Source organism: Salarias fasciatus, chromosome 15 (assembly GCF_902148845.1).
Source record: "Salarias fasciatus chromosome 15, fSalaFa1.1, whole genome shotgun sequence".
Taxonomy (NCBI): domain Eukaryota; kingdom Metazoa; phylum Chordata; class Actinopteri; order Blenniiformes; family Blenniidae; genus Salarias; species Salarias fasciatus.
Window position 1 is genome coordinate 7,718,575 of NC_043759.1, and position 18,352 is coordinate 7,736,926.

Consider the following 18,352-nt stretch of genomic DNA (forward strand, 5'->3'; position numbering starts at 1 on the left):
CAGACTTGCTGCTGTTCTCAGATGGAAAAGGAAGCTCTGATCAGCTGTGGCTATCAGGAGCAGGTGGGTGAGCTCAACGACGATGAGGCAGGCCTGCAGGGAGACTTTGTGGAGACTCGTTGGCATGTCATTAATTAAAATCGCTGGCTGCAGCAGTTTACCAACCTGCATGTAAACAAACACTGCAAACAGCTCATGTGTGCAGAGAACTGGGAACAACACAGGGTGCAATCTGTCAAGAAAACACAGAATTGTGCCTCAAAAAATGATAAAATTCTAGTATTATATTGCAATAACTATTGTTTTTAAATAACCTTTTATATTTATATATTAGATTTTGTTTTATTTTATATTGCTTGAACCAGATCAAATATAAAGGTTAAGCTCTTATTCACGTGACTCCGAGAGTTTTGAAGTACAGCCATGAAGAAAGTATGGATGACGCAAAGAATCCCCCACAAATCCCTCCATAAGCTCCAACTGGTACAAAACTCAGCAGCTGGCATCATCACCAACACCCCTTCCTTTCACCACATCACCCCCGTCCTCCAGCAGCTCCACTGGCTCCCTGTCAAAGTCCGGATCATTTTCAAGATACTTCTGTTTACATTTAAAGCCATCCACAACCTTGCCCCCCCCACCACCATCTGTCTGCTCTCATAAACGTTGCCACCCCCTCTCGTTCCCTCAGATCTTCCTCCTCTCTCCACCTCTCTGTGCCCTCCGCCCGCCTCAGCACCATGGACAGCAGAGCTTCCAGCCGCTCTGCCCCCCAACTCTGGAACTCTCTCCCCCCTGACATCCACAACATTGACTCTCTACCTCCATTCAAATCCAGACTCAAAACTCATCTGTTTCAATCATCTGTAACCACAATCTTTCTTTTTTATTTGCTATGTTATGTTGTCTGTTGTGTTATTTATTTGTAATGTGTTTTTAATCTTTTTGTAAAGTGTCCTTGAGTGTCAAGAAAGGCGCCGTGAAATAAAATGTATTATTATTATTATTAATCTGATGCATGTGATCATTTTCCCATTCAGACACATGAAATGTTCACATGAAAAGTGTAAAGCGTTTACTGTTGGAAAACTGTCGTATGAAAAGTTGATCTGTCGTTGGGTTGATTGACTGGTTGGTCTGTCAGTCGGTTAGTTCATTAGCTGTCTGTCAGATGGGGGGTTGGTTGGTTGGTTGGTTATTTAGCTGATTAGCTTGCTGGTGAGTTGATTGACTTTTTAGTTGGTTGGTTTGTTGGTTAGCCTTTTGGTTGGTGAGTTGATAAATTAGCTGATTAGCTGGCTGGTGAGTTGACTGGTTGGTTGGTTGGTTGGTTGGTTGGGTGGTTGATTACTTAGCTGACTACCCACCTTGTGAGTTGATTGACTGGTTGGTTGGTTAGTTTATCAGTCATTTAGTCAAAATGATCACTAATAAAAAAGCAATGATAGAACAGCAAAAACCACATTAAGAAAAACTTAAGGATAAAAATTAAATACACGAAATAAAATGTGCCCCTGTAAAACAGTCCAAAGGTTCACTTCCTTTCACATTTCAGCCTTGAATATAATTCAATGAAAAGACAATCCACCAACACTAAATTTCATGCTTTTCTGAAGCATAAAAAGGCATCCTGCTCTTCACATTGACCTCATCGTACCCATTAGCCCATCATCTGAAGATCTAAATATTTGTGCTGCTGAAGTGTCTCACCCAGGCTTTATTGGAAGCTACATTGGTTTATTTGTTTTATAAATGTCGTGCTCAAATTGAATTCCACTTCAGAGGCCCATTAGTCCACGAGCCGCCCCGAGGGAGACCAGACTGTCGACTCTGGTTTGCATCACAAAACACAAGCAGACCCTGGCATTTCCTTCTTCCCTCTCGGTTTGTTTTCCACACACAGCTGACCTTGGATTTAAAGCAGACTGAAGTGAGTCAGAAGGCATCTCGGGCTAAATATTTCATACAGCATTAGTACCTTAATTACTAATTAAGAGAGTGTTTCATGCGTCATCGGAGTGTTTCATTGGTTATTAGGGATCGGTGGGGCTTCTGAGCGCCGCTGGTAGCGATCAGCAGACAGGAGTGACGACGAGCAGACAGGAAATCGCTTCCTTCACAGTCTTCATAGACAAATTATAAACCGGCGTGCATGCTGAGCGTTTGCTCAAACCGAGCTGTTGCTCAGCCTCAGATTCAATCCGCCGTGAGCATAAATTTAATCAAAGTTGCTTCGAAGAGCCGGCTCCGCCTAATTTAGAACGGGCACGAGGGGATTTACAGCCAGGTGTCAGCAGCACATATACCACCTGCTTTTTATTTTTATTTAGGTGCTCCTTGAGGAAATTATTTCCATGCATTTAACTCATCATTTTCTAACTCATCCACCTGTTAAATCAAGAGAATGACTTAATTTCTACTCTTTTCCAGCCTAAACTCGCCCGACACCGTTGGGAATGACTGTAAAGCACCAATAAATGTTGACAGTGGTCAGATATTTGGACGTTCCTCATGGAATTAGATCTGACAAAAGTTGGCTCATCTTCTATTCTATAGAGAAAAACATGCTTGATGTGATCTGCTGACACCAGTCTGAGCTGATCAAACATCAATGAGCGATGACAAAAACCCTGTTTATACGCAACGTTTCAAGAGAAAACTCATTGTTGTTTTTCTTTTCAGAAAAGTTTCACATTTATATGGCGACATTTTTAAAGCGGTGCCTGTTTACACGGAAACAGCAGAAACGTGGTCAGCATGTTGGGCCAGTAGTGGGTGTAGTTGTTTGTTTTTGTAATGGAACCACACACACAAGCGTGAAGAGAACAATACAGAGCAAACATTAACAATGGTGAGTTTAAGGACGTTCGCATGGACAGAAGATGAAGTTGGACAGCTGTGACTCTCGATAATAAAATTCAGGCATGTGATCCGTTTTTAACACTGCAGTTTTGGCCGATTGCCAATATCAGTTCTCTTATAAAAACTAGTTTCAGTGTTGATTTTGTATTCTGAAAACTTTGTAAGCATTGAATATGATGTTGTATCAGTTGGAAAAGAAGCAGCTGCAGGTGTGGAAGGCGTCGGTTCTAACAAGCTGAAGACCAGGATCAACTTTAACACTTTCACATTGTTAAACTACGCTTGTTTCAATCGAACTAAACCTGATAGGTGAATCCAAAAGGTGCGCGACAGAGGATGTGACTCCTGCTGTTCGAATACCAGATGAAGTTGTTAGACTTTGTGGTTTTATTTGCAGGTTTCTTTAGAAAGGCACTTCCTTTAAGAGTTCAACATCAGCGTAAAGGGGACCCTGCTTCGTGTCTGTCCGTTTCAATTCGGGAAATTTCCCCAGCTCTTCCATTTTTACAGCAGATAAGACGTCCATGTAAATCAGTCCTCTGTACAGCTATTGTGAGAGCGGAGCTCTCTGCGGCACGGCGAGGCACGCCGGCGGGGGTTCATCCCGGGCCGGCGCCGTGGCTCCATCCAGGCCTGCCAAAAAAATATGACTTTTAATCAATGCCTGTTCTTTACTTTCCAACCTGGAGGAGATAACTCCTCCGTCTGGCTGTTCACTTTCACAGTCTGAGGTCTGCCGCTCCATCAGATTTAACTCTTCAATTCGAATTTTCTATTTTCATCATCCTGTCATCATATACCATCAGCGCCGCCATTATTCTCTCTATTGTGCTGGCTGCTCCCAATCCGCAGCCCTCCTCCTCCTCCCTCCTCCCGCTTCTTATACCAAGCACATCAAGAGACTCTGAGCACACACACACACACACACACACACACATAGGGATGTGGAGGAGTGGGGGCTGAGGGCAGAGGACCTCGACCCTCATTCTGCCTGCTCCCTCTGCCCCTCCTCCGTCAGACACTCCATCAGACCCCGAGGTGGGTTCGACTCTGAGGCCAGTAAAGACAATGTTTAGTAAGATGAATGACTCAACACAAATTACACTCAGCTCCACTCAGAGGAACAGGTATAGATAGGCCGGTTTACAACCGGTTTTACATTTTAAACCCACAGCTCCACCCCCGAAGCGCCTTGAAACCCTGAAACTGTCTGTGATTTCTGTTGTTATTCAACTCTTGTGTGTTTTCTATGGAACACAAAGACCGACCAACTGGCCGGTTGTACTGTTTGTGCATGAAAAGATTTTTTTTTTAAAAAGAGAGAAGAGGACAGTCTGAATGCAGATTGTTGGTTTTCTCTTCATCCTGACCTGTTAACCATGATTTATCTGTGAATCTCTCCTGATCCTCCTGCGCTCTTTGTGCTGGGATTTCCGAGTGATGCTTCTGTGATGTTTTTTTCAACTCGGAATTAACGTATTCTCCTTCGTGTTTACATGGAAATTGTGATTCCAAATGAAGACTTACATGGAAAACATGTTTATTTATCTTTATTTAATTCCAAAGGGTAATTAAAACTCATGATTTTTGGTTTTCTCGGCCAGTGACGTTCTCTGGCACCCTGAGTTCTCAGGTCTTTCTTCCAGAAAAGCTCATAACTCACTTTTAATAACTCCAGCCAAGCTTTAAACTGCCAACACTATATTCAACATATGTGATGAAGAGTAAAAGATCAATCCTAAGAGTAGTTTTAGTTTTGCAGAGAAACCATGAGGCTCGTTCTTGCACGTCTTCGTCTTTCCATCCCCGTCAATGGCTTCATTCATTTAGGTAGGACTGTGCTTTAAAAGCAATCGATGATCCACCGCAAATCACCTAGAGCAGCTACGATTATGCCGAAGAGTGCACACACGAGGCTCCGGAGACTCTTTGTCTCCAGACGGCAATGAATCATTAATTCACCACACTGTCATTTTGAAACTGTTTGACTGGAAAAACGAACAAAATGAAGTCGTCCGTCTGCCGCGACTTCAGCTTCCCTCCTCGTTCGGTCTTCAAAAGTGCGTACCTTTTTTCGTTCTGTTTTTTTCATGATTTAAAATCAAGATTTGATGGTTTTTTTTCTAGTCACTCTAATTTCGAAGAGAACAGCTGCGTTCTAACCTTCAGGTAAGGATGAATGTGTGTGTCTGCCTCTCGGTATTAAATGGATTAAATGACTCCGCTGTCCAGCGACCCCGAGTTGCATAAAGCAGTGAAAGATGGATAAAAGCTCAGAAAAGAGAGTGAGACTGATTGACTCATCAACCAGTCCAGATTTATGAGATGAAGCCAACGGATCCCGAAAGGATATCAGAGGGTGTGGTAACAGATCACAAACGGGAGAAGTTTGGACTTCCAACCTGTTGATCTGCAGCCTCTAAACTAGAGGTTTTAGTTCATCAATTCATCTTGACTTTTGTTAAAAAGTGAGACTTTTCAAATGGCAGGAATGTTACCACACTCTGGGAAAAGAAGATTAATGCTATGAAAGGGCTTCTGTTTACACGACAGACTTTCCAGTGACTTTCATCGGAGAAAAGTTTTGCATTTTCCCAGAAACGCTGAAAATAAAGCAGTTATCGCGCCTTGGCATCAGATGGTTGCTTTTGTAATGAAACCACATGACAATCAGGAGGTAAACACTGTTGAGGCTTTCTGTTTAGCGATAAGCTGCCTGCTGTTAGCGGCCCTTCATTGATTTTCCTTCTTGATGGTGCTGATTGGTATTGGTAACACCCCCAACTGAAGCTGATTAGCTCCGCCCTCTTCGTAATGATTGATTCCGCCTCTGATTGTATTGATTAGAGCCTCTCCTGACTGTGCTGATCGGTCACTTGTTGGTCAAGTTGTCCACATGCTTTTATTCTTGCGGTATTGATCAGTTTGCTGTTTTGTGTTGAAGCCGTTTCAGAAAGAAACTGTTCAGTTTCATGGCAGATTACAGATCATCTTCCCCCAACTAGTCGATGTAACTTCAACTAACATCCAGATGATAGAGCGTCTTCCTCCCACTTAGTGATGTAACTTCCATTTAATGATTAAAACACTCGTTCAACAGGCCCACACAGTGCTGACACCTCAGCTAATTTGCCACAGAAACTCTACAATACATCTATCTGCATGTTATTAAGGGAAAAATGAAATGTCATAATAACATTTTCCAAGATACATCTTATTTGCATTGAGTGATAGAGTAATTCTGTGCCTTTTCCAGAGCTGCAAGCAGTGACAAAGTGCAAATAGACTCTCGTTTGACTCACTAAAGCATCACAATTATGACAACAAGCTGGAAGCATTACGTTACGTGATGAAAATGTATTGTACTGGACTAGAAATATGCTTTAAAGCAGGTAAGATTTGAGTGAGTGTATAGATAATAATTTAATATGACCTTTACTCCACTAATGCTGCAGCAGCACATTATGTATTATGTATTCCAGGGAAAAAAATTAAATTACAAAATCTTCCCATGAGTGAGAGCTGGTGTCAAAAGGTGGAAAAAGTAATAAGATATGGAAAAACCCAAGTGAAGCTGAATTTAGGTATATTTTTTAAGAAGTTGTCAATTTGCATAGAAAACGAGGTGATTGGAACAAGCTCCAGAGCTGAACTGCACATCCTCATTAAGACCTTCAGAAAGCTGCAGCGTGTATGTGTGTGTGTGTGTGTGGGGGGGGGGGGGGGGGGGGGGGGGGGGCAGCTTCCACATCTCAGCCTGATCTCACTGTGGTAAAAGTTTCCAAACCGAGGACGTTTTGCATATAAAGGCTCAATTTAAATGAGAAGTAAAATATGATTTTCACATATGATTTTCTGCAGAATGGAAGGAGGTTCAGTCGCGTGATTGTAGACATCTGAATAAATCAATATGACGTGAAATAAAAGTCCTAAAGTAGATCCACATGCAGAAAGAGCAATCTAACCCTCTATGTCCCTGTTATCAGGATTCATTTCACTGTCGCGTAAAAACTGAAACGAGCAGGATTTCCTGTTAGAAATCAGAGTTTGGAGACTCACCTGTCGGCGCTGAGCGCCGTGAGCGTGAAGACGGACACGCCGACGGAGGTGAGCTGGATGACGGGGATGAGTTTGCACGCCGCCTCTCCGAACACCCACTCCTCGGAGAAGTACCTGAACGCGTCCACGGGCACGCAGGTGACCAGCAGCAGCAGGTCGCCCGCCGCCAGGCTGGAGATGAAGATGTTGGGCACGCTGCGCATGGCGCTGTTGGTGATGAAGATCTTCACCAGGGTGATGTTGCCCAGCAGCCCCACGGTGATGATGAGGATGTACACCGAGGTCATGACGCAGCGCACGGCGAAGTGCACCGTCTCCCCGCCGTCGGAGGACGCCCACCAGCCGGGCTCCTCGGTGGCGTTGGGGGTCAGGGAGTCGGAGTCGCCGGGCAGCGGTGGGGGTAAGTTGGAGAGGAACTCGTCGTCCATCCTGAGAGGGGAGGCTGCGGGAGAGGCGCCGCACACAGCCCCGCAGGTGCGCGGCGGGGGATGCTCCGTGCGTAAAGACGCAGCAGCGGCGGCGCGGGGCTTTCGCTGAGGTAACGAGCGCGCGCGAGGGAAACTTTTCACACAGTGAACTGTTGATCCGAGCGACTGAATGAAAAGGGAGAGGCGTGAAGAGGGGGAGGCACTTGTTTGACTCTCTCTCTCTCTCTCTCTCTCTCTCTCTCTCTCTGCCCCTCTCTCAGATCAGAGCGAGTGACATGTGGTGGATGATGAAGAGGAGAAAAGAAGAAACTCCCTTGGGTGAAAGTCAAAACTAACAGTGGAATATTGCTATCCGGATCCATCCATCCATCCATCCATCCATCAATATCATCAATTATCCTGAAATGCTTGTGTTTGAAATGCGGGAGAAAACCCAGAGAAAATCCACACAGAACCAGGGAGAACATGCAAACTCCTTACAGACAGGACCTTTTGGCATTTGAATCCATTGCCTCTTGCTGTCAGGCAGGAGCGCTGAATCTTTTCATCCTCTATATCACTTCATCCAACCTTGCGGTCGCGGATCAGCAGCCCATCGCAGGACAAACACAGAAAGACTCAAACACCTGATGAATTTCAGGCCTCGTTCATTTGACACCGTTTTAGAGTAAAAACACAAAACTTCCGTGGCGTTTTGGCTGTTCGTTTACGCCACAATGATGCCCGGAGTCACTGAAAACAGCTTTTTGCAAGCACACCGACTTTGTCTCCATGTTTTATTGCAAAAAACAGCAACAGCACCCACTAGTGGTCCAGAATGTTAACTACATCGTTTTTAATAATTTCAGCCATTTCCATGTAAACGGACATGGTTTTCAAAACGTTGAATAAAATTGAAAACTTTCCAGAAAAAAAAAAAAAAAACACCAAAATGATGCATTTTCACTTGAAGCCTTGTGAACAGAGGCAGAGTCCCCTGTCCACTTAAAAATGCAAGTTCTTGCACTGTTGGAAAAAAAAAAAGTCATGCACACACATAGACATGCAACATGCAAAAATTAATGTGAAAAGGTTAAAAGAATATAAGACTCAGAAATGAATTTGAACACACATCTGGGAGTCCACTGGGATCGAACAGCTTATCTCCCCCCAGCACCTGCATGCGTGCGGACGAGTTTATCACATCAGTTCACGTCAAGGTTTCCTGCAGTGACGCTTTAGAGGCCAGGATGTCTGGAGTTACTCTGATTTTATAGCTGTCGAGTTGTTAAAAGATGTGCAGCGTGCGAGGAAAGTGGTGAATGCTGTGTGCGACTGCACAGTCACACTGCAGAAGTCCTTGAGGCCCCAGTAATGGTGGTATGGATACACAAAGTGCTATTTCTGTTCTTCCTGCTCGTTTTTGAATGAGCCATTTATCATCAACACTCGAGGAGTTATGGCTATGAAAACAAGCGATGCCAAATGGTTTCCTGATCTTTTTCATACTGATTATTAAACCCTGATATCAGATTTCAAAGCACTGTGTGTTCTTCTGGTGTCAGCCTATTAAGAAAAGTTTCTTCTTTTACCAACCAGAGTGTCTCACACTGTCTTATTGGATCTTCTCAGTGATCTGTAAGGAAAAATCAAGTTATATCGCGACTCTGCAGCTCAGCCCTTCCGCAGGTTCTAAGAGAAAATGCTAAAATATTGACTTCTAAATAGACTAAAATTGCTAAACAATGGAGACTGGCGATTATGGCTGCTGTTTCCATGACTTTTGTTTTATTTCCTGTTTAGACAACAATGGGGGTAAAAAAAGAAAGCAGAGAAACGAAAAAGTCTTTCACAGGAGCTATGCTGCTCAACACTGCCCCCACAGGTCCTCCGTGGTATTGCTGTCCTTGCTTTGCTACAATGTTTTGGGAAGGAAGTTAGTCGACACATATTAGCCAGTCGATGCTAAAAAGGTCCGAAAGGTTCATATAAATAAATATATATATATATATATATATATATATATATATATATATATATATATATATATATATATATATATATATCCAGGAGGAAACTCCACGAGTATACCAAGAAGATGGCCCCCAGTGATGATCTGCTAAGTGAATGCCTCAGACATCAAAAGCCCAGTAAGGAGGAGCCAGAGGAGCTATCATGGACAGACAAAGCCCTGCATGGCATGTACCACCGACAAATTGAAGAAGTGGCTGACATTGGGAAAACATACCAATGGCTGGAAAAAGCTGGACTGAGGGACAGCACAGAGGCACTAATCATGGCTGCACAAGATCAAGCCCTTAACACAAGATCAATAGAGGCTGGGATCTACCACACCAAACAAGACTCCAGGTGCAGACTGTGCAAAGAAGCCCCAGAGACAGTACGGCACATCACAGCAGGGGGTAAGATGCTGGCAGGCAAGGCATACGCGGCACAACCAGGTAGCGGGCGTCGTGTACAGGAACATATGTACCGAGTATGGACTGGAGGTCCCAGGGTCAAGATGGGAGACACCTCCAGAGGTGGTTGAGAACAATCGAGCCAAGATCCTGTGGGACTTCCAGATCCAGACTGACAAGCAGGTGATGGCCAATCAATCAGACGTAGTGGTGGTGGATAAACAGCAGAAGACAGCTGTGGTGATGGATGTAGCAATCCCAAGTGATGCAACATCAGGAAAAAGGAGCACGAGAAGCTGGAGAAGTACCAAGGACTGAGAGAAGAGAGAGAGAGTGTGGGGCGTGAAGGCAACAGTGATACCAGTAGTGATCGGGACACTGGGAGCAGGAACCCCCAAGCTGGGAGGATGGCTCCAGCAGATACCAGGAACAACATCTGAGATCTCTGTTCAAAAGAGCGCAATCCTAGGAACAGCTAAGATCCTGCGCAGAACCCTCAAGCTCCCAGGCCTCTGGTAGAGGACCCGAGCTTGAAGGAGACAGACACAATACCGCTGGGGTGGCGAGATCACAGTTTTATACACATATATATATATACATATATATATATATATATATATATATATATACAATGGGGGAAATAAGTATTGAACGCATTAACTGTTTTGTCATTACATTTATTTCCAAAGATGCAATTAATGTGACATTTCTTCCAGACACTGGTATTAACTCAAATAATCCACACATGAAAAGAAATCACAACATTCAAATCCATAAATAGTGATTATGTGGAATTAAGTGCAATAACACAGGAAAAAAGTATTGAACACACTATCTGAGACTCGTTTAATACTTTGTGGAGAAGCCTTTGTTTGCAATGACTGCTTCCAGACGCTTGTTGTATGTATGAACTAATCGCCCACACTGCTCAGGTGTGATTTTTGCCCATTCCTCCGCACAGATTGTCTTCAAATCCTGAATATTCTTTGGTGCCCTCTGGTGAACCCTTATCTTTAGTTCTTTCCACAAATGTTCGATCGGATTTAAGTCAGGTGATTGACAGGGCCATTCTAACACATTGATTTTCTTTTTTTTTAAACCATTTGAGAGTCAACTTTGCCGTGTGCTTCGGATCGTTGTCCTGTTGAAAGGTCCAGCCCCGTCTCATCTTCATCATCCTGGTGGATGGCAGGAGGTTCATCTCAAGAATTTGCCGATAGATGTTTCCATTCATTGCTCCTTCAATTATATGAAGTCTGCCAGTACCACGAGATGAGAAACAACCCCATGCCATGATGTTTCCACCACCAAACTTCACTGTTGGTATAGTGTTATTTGGGTGATGTGCAGTGCCATTTCTCCTCCAAACATGGTGTGTAGTATGACAGCCAAAAAGTTCAATTTTGGTCTCATCTGACCAGACAACATTCTCCCAGTATTCCACAGGCTTATCCAGATGCTGTTTAGCAAACTTTAGACGAGCTTCAACATGCCTTTTTTTGAGGAACGGAGTCTTGCGGGCTGAGCGTCCATAGAGGCCATGGCGGTGGAGTGCATTGCCTATCGTTTTCTCTGTAACACTTGTACCTGCTGCCTCCATGTCTTGCTGGAGTGCTTTCCGGGTGGTCCTTGGCTCTTTGAGAACTCTTCTGACCATCTTTCTGACTCCCTGGTCAAAAATCTTGCGAGGAGCTCCTGTGCGCGGCCTGTTGATGATAAGGTGATGCTTCTTCCACTTGCGGATAATGGCCCCAACGGTGCTTACTGGAATACTCAGATTCTTTGAGATAAGTCTGTAACCAGTTCCATTCTGATGCTGAGCAACAATCAGGCTGCGAAGGTCTTGAGAGAGCTCCTTGCTTTTACCCATCATGAGATGTGTCTTATTTGACTACTTGGTGAAAAAACAACCTGTTTATAGGGCCATCAATTAGCACTAACCCAGCTGATGTTGGTTTGCACTTATAGGAAGTACAAAGACTAATTACTTTCAGGTGTGAGATGGTATGGTGCCTTTCCTTGACAAACTATACAGCTTTCCCATGGTGTGTTCAATACTTTTTTCCTGTGTTATTGCACTTAATTCCACATAATCACTATTTATGGATTTGAATGTTGTGATTTCTTTTCATGTGTGGATTATTTGAGTTAATACCAGTGTCTGGAAGAAATGTCACATGAATTGCATCTTTGGAAATAAATGTAATGACAAAACAGTTAATGCGTTCAATACTTATTTCCCCCATTGTATATATATATACATACATAGATTATTCGTACATTTATATTTGTGAGTACAAATGTGTTAGATAAGAGGTCTGCAACTATTATGAGCTCTTTTCATAATTTTCTACCAAATAAAACTTGGCTGGAGCCACAAAACGCTTTGATTATCCAGAATGAATTTAAAAAAGAAGCATTGTTCTGAATGCAAAAACAGAGTTTGGATTCATGAACTGTGACATGCATAATTTAGATATATTTTAGGATATTTTTAGCTCTTGTTGCCATTTTTAAAAATATTTTAAATCAATTTTCCAGTTTTAGTCATTTTGGGCCATTTTAGCCTCTTTAACTGTTTATTACTCTGTGTTTCCTAATGGTTCGAGAAGTTTTAGCCATCTTAATACCTTGTGTTTGTTTTTTTGTTTTTTTTTCTTTTTCTTTTTCCCTTTTTTTCTTTCCTTCGTTTACTTGTTTTGTTTTGTGTTTTTTCTTTTTCCGTTCCCTCCAAAAAAACAGCTATGATAGCAGTTTTAGTCATTTTACTTCGACAATTTTCAATGTATTTTTCTTCTTCTTCTTCTTCTTCTAATAATAATAATAATAATAATAATAATAATAATAATAATAATAATAATAATAATAATGATAATAATAATGATAATAATAATAATAATGATTTCAACAACCACTCCAGCCACTCCAGAGCAGCTGAGGAGCCACATGTTGAAGCCTTCAGTTGGTTCATTAGAGAGTTGCTGGTGAGCCTAACCGAACCACATAAACTTCCGTTTTACTGTCCGTGCGTGACGTCGGTATGCACACGACTTTCACGCACGGCTCGCTGCTGCTGCTGCGTCTCCTCTGGCATCATGACGCACAGCGGCACGAGCTGGAAACAGTAGCATCAAAGCAAACAGCGTTTAGCACCGGAGACCCCGGGGGGTCCAGGGCTGAGCCTTCACAATGAAAGCATCATTATCCCCCAAAATAACAGGATGTTCCAGCATGTGTGGGTCACTCTGTGCAGAGTTCTAAACTTTCATCTTCTATCAAGTTTGTTCAGGTTGCTTAATATGTCGTCTTCAATTACATTTTTTCATTCAACCATTTTTTTATACCACAAATTATTTTCCCCTGTTTTATAGATATATGGATTTTTCATAATCATTATTTTTTTGTTGGTTTTTTTTTTTGTTTGTTTTAATTTGAAACAAATTTTACATCTCTGAAAAGTTCTTAATGAGCAGACAATATTAATCGTCACAATTTCTCTCGCTTTCATTAGAAATGAGCTCCATCTTCTGTAACTCTTATCCCAGCAAGCAGGAAAATAAAATCTATAATTCGTTGGACTTATAGCTGGAAAATGATGTAGATTTCACTGAGTATCCCGAGTACTGCAGCATTCAAGCTGTGAGTCTTTCTGCAGCAGTGCGATTCGAATTGATGCAACCGATTGCTACAGGTGCCCTGACATTTGCTGAATACTTATTAAGCATTAGCCATCTGTATGAAAGCATTGTTTCAGCAGATTGAGTTCCCAATCCTCCGCGGTGTCATTAGTACAACACAGCACTGCAGAATTCATTATCCTGCACCATAATGATGTTTAAAAAAAAAAAAGAAGAAGAAGAAGGAACTAAGAGCTGGTAAAGCAACACAAAGTAGTTTTGAGTTTTAGATTTTGAGTGATAAGGACTGAAAATAATGGGTTTTTTTTTCTTGTGTGTTGTAATTAAGGAGCATTAGATCTATTAGATGCAGAAAATTCACTGAAACGCTGCAGAAGTGGAAGCAGTAAGCACATTTTAATCGGTGGGAGATTCATTCAACTGTGTGAACACTTTTACACATTTTGGTGTTTTTTTTTTTTTTTATATCTTTTATTTTTTTCCGGTTCTTCCATTACAGCTTAGTGTTTTCCCTCCCCGGGGAGTCTGAGGTTCAGGTCTTTGGAGCTTTCACGCCTCCTGTGTTTATTTTGAAAGCAGGGACCAGAAGAGCCCCCCTGGTGACTGCCCCCTGGCTTGACTCCGCCGTGTGTCCTGCAAGCCTCAAACTGGTGTGAGTGTAGGATCCCTGAGTGGGAATAAGAGGGGGGAATGAACAACACTCCGCCAGGATTACGGTTGGTGTGTGGACTTCCATTTTTATTTCACTCTGTCCAGTGTTGTTTCTATTTGGAGTTGGTGACTTTGGGATTTTTTTTTTTTTTTTCAGTCTGTGTTGGGATGCTGACTGGTAGCCCACCCTGGGAGGGTGTGTGTGTGTGTGTGTGTGTCTGTGTGTGTGTGTGTGTGTGTGTGTGTGTGTGTGTGTGTGTGTGTGTGTGTGTGTGTGTGTGTGATGCTGCCTGAGTTTTGGGGGCTTGATGCTCTTATATTAGTATTTACAGTGCAAGTTGTTGCTTTGACGTCTGGTTCCCCTACTTTTGCTTGAACCGTGCGTCAAAAAATTGCACAAACCGCTTTAAAAAAAAAAAAAAAAGCTGGACCTTTAATCTCATCTTCCAACGTGTGTATGTTGAAAATGAATCTTTAGATCTTAAAGTTGAGTGTAAATGTAGCGTCACTCTGAGCCGAGCTCTCGCAGTCCTTCACCTGACACGGCGCATTGTGTTTCTGTTGCATGTTTGTCACCCCTCACTGCATTGTGCTCTTCAGGAGGGTGTCTCTTTTTTTTGCTGACATAGTTCTATAGGGATTATAATGCAGGGTCCGCATGCCCTCCCAGGCCATTGTTGCCCCCTCTGTCTCTGTTGCCTTTTTCGAGTCAATTGATGGAGGGATAAAAGACAAAAAGCGTGCATTGACATGAGCTTTGACGATACACAGCGAGAGAGAGAGAGAGAGAGAGAGAGAGAGAGAGGCAGAGGGGGTCAGTTGCAGTTTGTGCAGCCCTGCTGTTGGTGGTCTGTAACTGGTGCCAGCTGCAAGCCGGCAATGAGGGCCCAGAGCAGCCCCGGAGCCAAACCCAGGAGCAGACCATGTCTTTAAACTACATCAAAAACTTCTATGAAGGATGCGTAAGTGGGACGCCATTTGCTTCCGTCTCGGTCTACCTGTCGGCTACAGACGAGGAACCCTCGTCCCCACGTCGGTCTGCTCTCAGTGTTCCGTCTCCCCTTTACTGTCGTCTCCTTCCTGTCACCGGCTGACACGCCAAGTCTGGCTCTTCGCTTTGTGCGAGTGTCATTTCAGCCGTTTCCCCCGGTAAACACGAGTCTGTGTCGGTGTCACAGCGGAGCCGGGCCGCAGATGAGCTGGGAAATGTTTCCCGTGAATGGGTTTTGTTTCAGCCTTCAGAGCTCTGGGCCTCAGCGTTGCCGTTGCATTTATCCGGCTGACAAAAGCTGTTTTCTCTTTGTCCGTTCCCTGCCCGGCTTGCTTGCGTGTTCCCTGTCTGCTGCTGTGAAATTGTGAATGCTCATCTGCACCGATCACAGTAACATGCGTGTGTTTGGTATTTGTGCAATGGTGAACGTGTGTCTGCGTGTGTGCGTGCGTGTGTGTGTTCCAGCTCAGGCCTCCGACAGTGATCGGCCAGTTCCACACCTTGTTCTTCGGCTCGGTGCGGATGTTCTTCCTGGGCGTCCTCGGCTTCGCTGTCTACGGGAATGAGGCTCTGCACTTCAGCTGTGACCCGGACCGCCGGGAACTCAACCTGTACTGCTACAACCAGTTCAGACCGATAACACCTCAGGTAGGACCAGATCCACTGTGAGTTCATCGAGCGGTTGATCAACTAATGAAAACACCATGAGCAACATCATGTGCAGACATGAGGAATGAAATGTGGGCTGAGCATGATCACACCATGTTTCAAGGGAAAATGCATCTTTTTTTACAGAAAAGTTTTGCATTGACATGGAACAATTTGAAAATAATGTCTGTTCACACAGAAATGGCAGAAACACTGAAAACGATGTAGTTGGCATGTCGGGCAACGAGTTGGCGCTGTTGGTTTTGTAATGAAACCAAAGTTGTGTTTTCAGTGGCTTTGAGGACGGACACCTAAAACACAGCAAAAGTTTATCTGCATGACACTATGTTGAAATCTGAGCTCAGATTTCCTGGAATTAGTCTAAATGTCAGTTGTTCTGAAGACAACTGGTATACAGTACAATCTTTGTTTTGCATACTTCAAAGTGAGAATTTCCCAGTTACTTATGAGCAATCCATTTGCAAGAGCTATGCTTCGAATGTTTATGCTCAGTCTTCTCTCCATCCAGTCCACAGAATCCTTTTCATTGATGGACTCCTCTTATTTTATTTTCTTTGCTGCCTTTATTCGTCTCCTCTTCTCACATGTCCCTCTGTCTGTGTTCCTGGCCATTGCAGGTTTTCTGGGCGCTACAGCTGGTAACAGTCCTGGTTCCTGGAGCCGTGTTCCACCTGTACGCCGCCTGTAAGAACATCGACCAGGAGGAGATCCTCGAACGGCCCATCTACACCGTCTTCTACATCATTTCTGTTCTCCTGCGCATCATCCTGGAGGTCATCGCCTTCTGGCTACAAAGTCACCTCTTTGGCTTTCAGGTCAGTCATTTTTCACATCGGCGTCTTTCAAGACTTTCCAACTGCAGATATATTTAAATGAAAACGTGTAAGTTGGGATCACAACATTCAGTTCACCTTTCATTTATTTCTATGGGTCACCTATATGAGCTCAAACTGCAATATACTTGAAGAAGGCAGATGTCATGGTGGAGGCTTGGAGCGTTCTGTTTTCCCTGAGAATGTTGTGTTTGAGCTAGGGTGACAAAGTCATGCTGTAAAAACCTTGCAAAAGAAAACTAAGAGCGTGCACTTGTCCTGACTCCAGTCTTGGAAAGTGGATGCTCTTCCACTGTGACACAATGGCTGAGTCATCCCCAAATGTTTATCTTTGCTGTCCTTTCTTGTGTGCACTTCTCAGTAAACTCGTGCATGTGTGTGGTCACCATGCTGGAAATAGACTTAGAGACATCGAGGTAGGGAGCAGTCGCATGAGAAGCTTTGCTTCCTCCGACCACCTGAGCAAGACCGTGTGAGAACAGACAAAGACTAATCCGCCTGAGCATCACTGTGAAAATATAAGTGTGATGGCGACAGGAGCAGGAGACCTCTGGGTCTGCAGTGATCAGGGTGTGACGCATGTCGCCACATGGAGACCCAAACTCACACCGTGGATCAGTGGAACGGGTGTCTCTCAGTTGGAGGGTTTCAGGCTCGATTCTTCATCTCCCCCCATCCACATATTGAAGTGTCCTTGAGCAAGACACACAGATCGAATGCCTTGCATGGCAGCCACCTCTACTGGTGTGTGGGTGAATGGGATTAACAGTGTAAAGCACTTTTATGTGGTGGAAAAGTGAAATCCACTGATCACCGTCACATTTTATAGCTTGGTTCTAGATACTGCAGAGCCCTCAGTGGTCCAGTAGAGTCTTCCCTTGGTAAATCAGAACTGTTTTTGAGGGCCTGACAAGGCAATTGGTCATCGTTGGCCATTGCTAATTGGTGCATTAGGTAGAAAATGCGTAATTTACTTGGAAATAGGTTCACTGTTTTTAAACATCCCTACATCCATTGGTCTTCTGGGTCTTCCACCCATTTCACATGGTGTTTGCAGTGTTTCGTTTATCGCAATGTGAACTTGAGTATGAATGTATGGGTGCATGTGTGAGTGTGAATATATATAAAATTATGGATTGACATGGTCTTAAATGTTGAGCATTAAAGGCTGTTTGAAGAACCCAGGAAGAAGAGTATGGATATCATTGAAACTCTTGATTATACAGAAATTAAATGTAGAAATTTAAAGTCAGGCTTAAGCAGTTAGTGTTCTGGGGTTCAGTCTCAATAATTAAAATATAACTCCCTCATGTTTCTTTGTCTCCTCCTCCAGGTTCACCCACTGTACATGTGTGATGCCAGTGCTCTGGAAAAGGCCTTCAATGTGACTAAATGCATGGTGCCCGAACACTTTGAGAAAACCATCTTCCTCAGCGCCATGTACACCTTCACCGTGATCACCATCCTCCTGTGCATCGCCGAGATATTCGAGATACTCTGCCGGCGGCTTGGTTACCTCAACAACCAATGACATGAGCGTTCGTGTGCACAAATACAGTGACTAATGGCGAAGGTATACGACACTATTTCTGTCTGTTTTCATGATGGCTCTTTGTTAGCTGCCGCTGGACTCTTGTGAAACCAGGAGCTAACGGGAGAACTGAACCTCGTCTGTGGTCAATCATGAGTGGGTTGCACCAAGATATTTCACGATGTGCAACGAAATCATAGCTGGGGAGTCTGAACGTTTCTCTGGATGTGAATTTAGACCGACCGTGGTATTTCAGGCATCAGTGAGCCTGTACTTGGCTGTGTTTAGATG

General features: G+C 43.6%; 2 protein-coding genes across 2 annotated transcripts in view; one reads left to right on the plus strand and one right to left on the minus strand.

Moving 5' to 3' along the window:
- Window positions 1-7,349, minus strand: part of nmbr (neuromedin B receptor) — a 48,442-nt gene extending 41,093 nt beyond the window's left edge. Inside the window, exon 1 of the mRNA XM_030110196.1 lies at window positions 6,922-7,349. Within this exon, the coding sequence (XP_029966056.1) occupies window positions 6,922-7,349 (428 nt within the window). The remainder of the gene's footprint in view (window positions 1-6,921) is intronic.
- A 6,677-nt stretch (window positions 7,350-14,026) lies between these two features.
- gje1a (gap junction protein epsilon 1a) lies at window positions 14,027-18,061 on the plus strand. The gene is made up of 4 exons (XM_030110583.1): window positions 14,027-14,106; window positions 15,494-15,676; window positions 16,315-16,512; window positions 17,864-18,061. The coding sequence occupies exons 1-4, from the start codon at window positions 14,077-14,079 to the stop codon at window positions 18,059-18,061; spliced, it is 609 nt and encodes a 202-aa protein (XP_029966443.1). The 5' UTR covers window positions 14,027-14,076.
- The last annotated feature ends 291 nt before the right edge of the window (window positions 18,062-18,352 follow it).

Excerpts from the sequence above, each read along its gene's own strand:
- gje1a (XM_030110583.1), top strand. The coding sequence starts at position 14,077 with ATGAACAACACTCCGCCAGGATTACGGTTG. Across the intron at positions 14,107-15,493 it reads CTCCGCCAGGATTACGGTTG|CTCAGGCCTCCGACAGTGAT; the intron begins GTGTGTGGACTT and ends TGTGTGTTCCAG. Across the intron at positions 15,677-16,314 it reads TCAGACCGATAACACCTCAG|GTTTTCTGGGCGCTACAGCT; the intron begins GTAGGACCAGAT and ends TGGCCATTGCAG.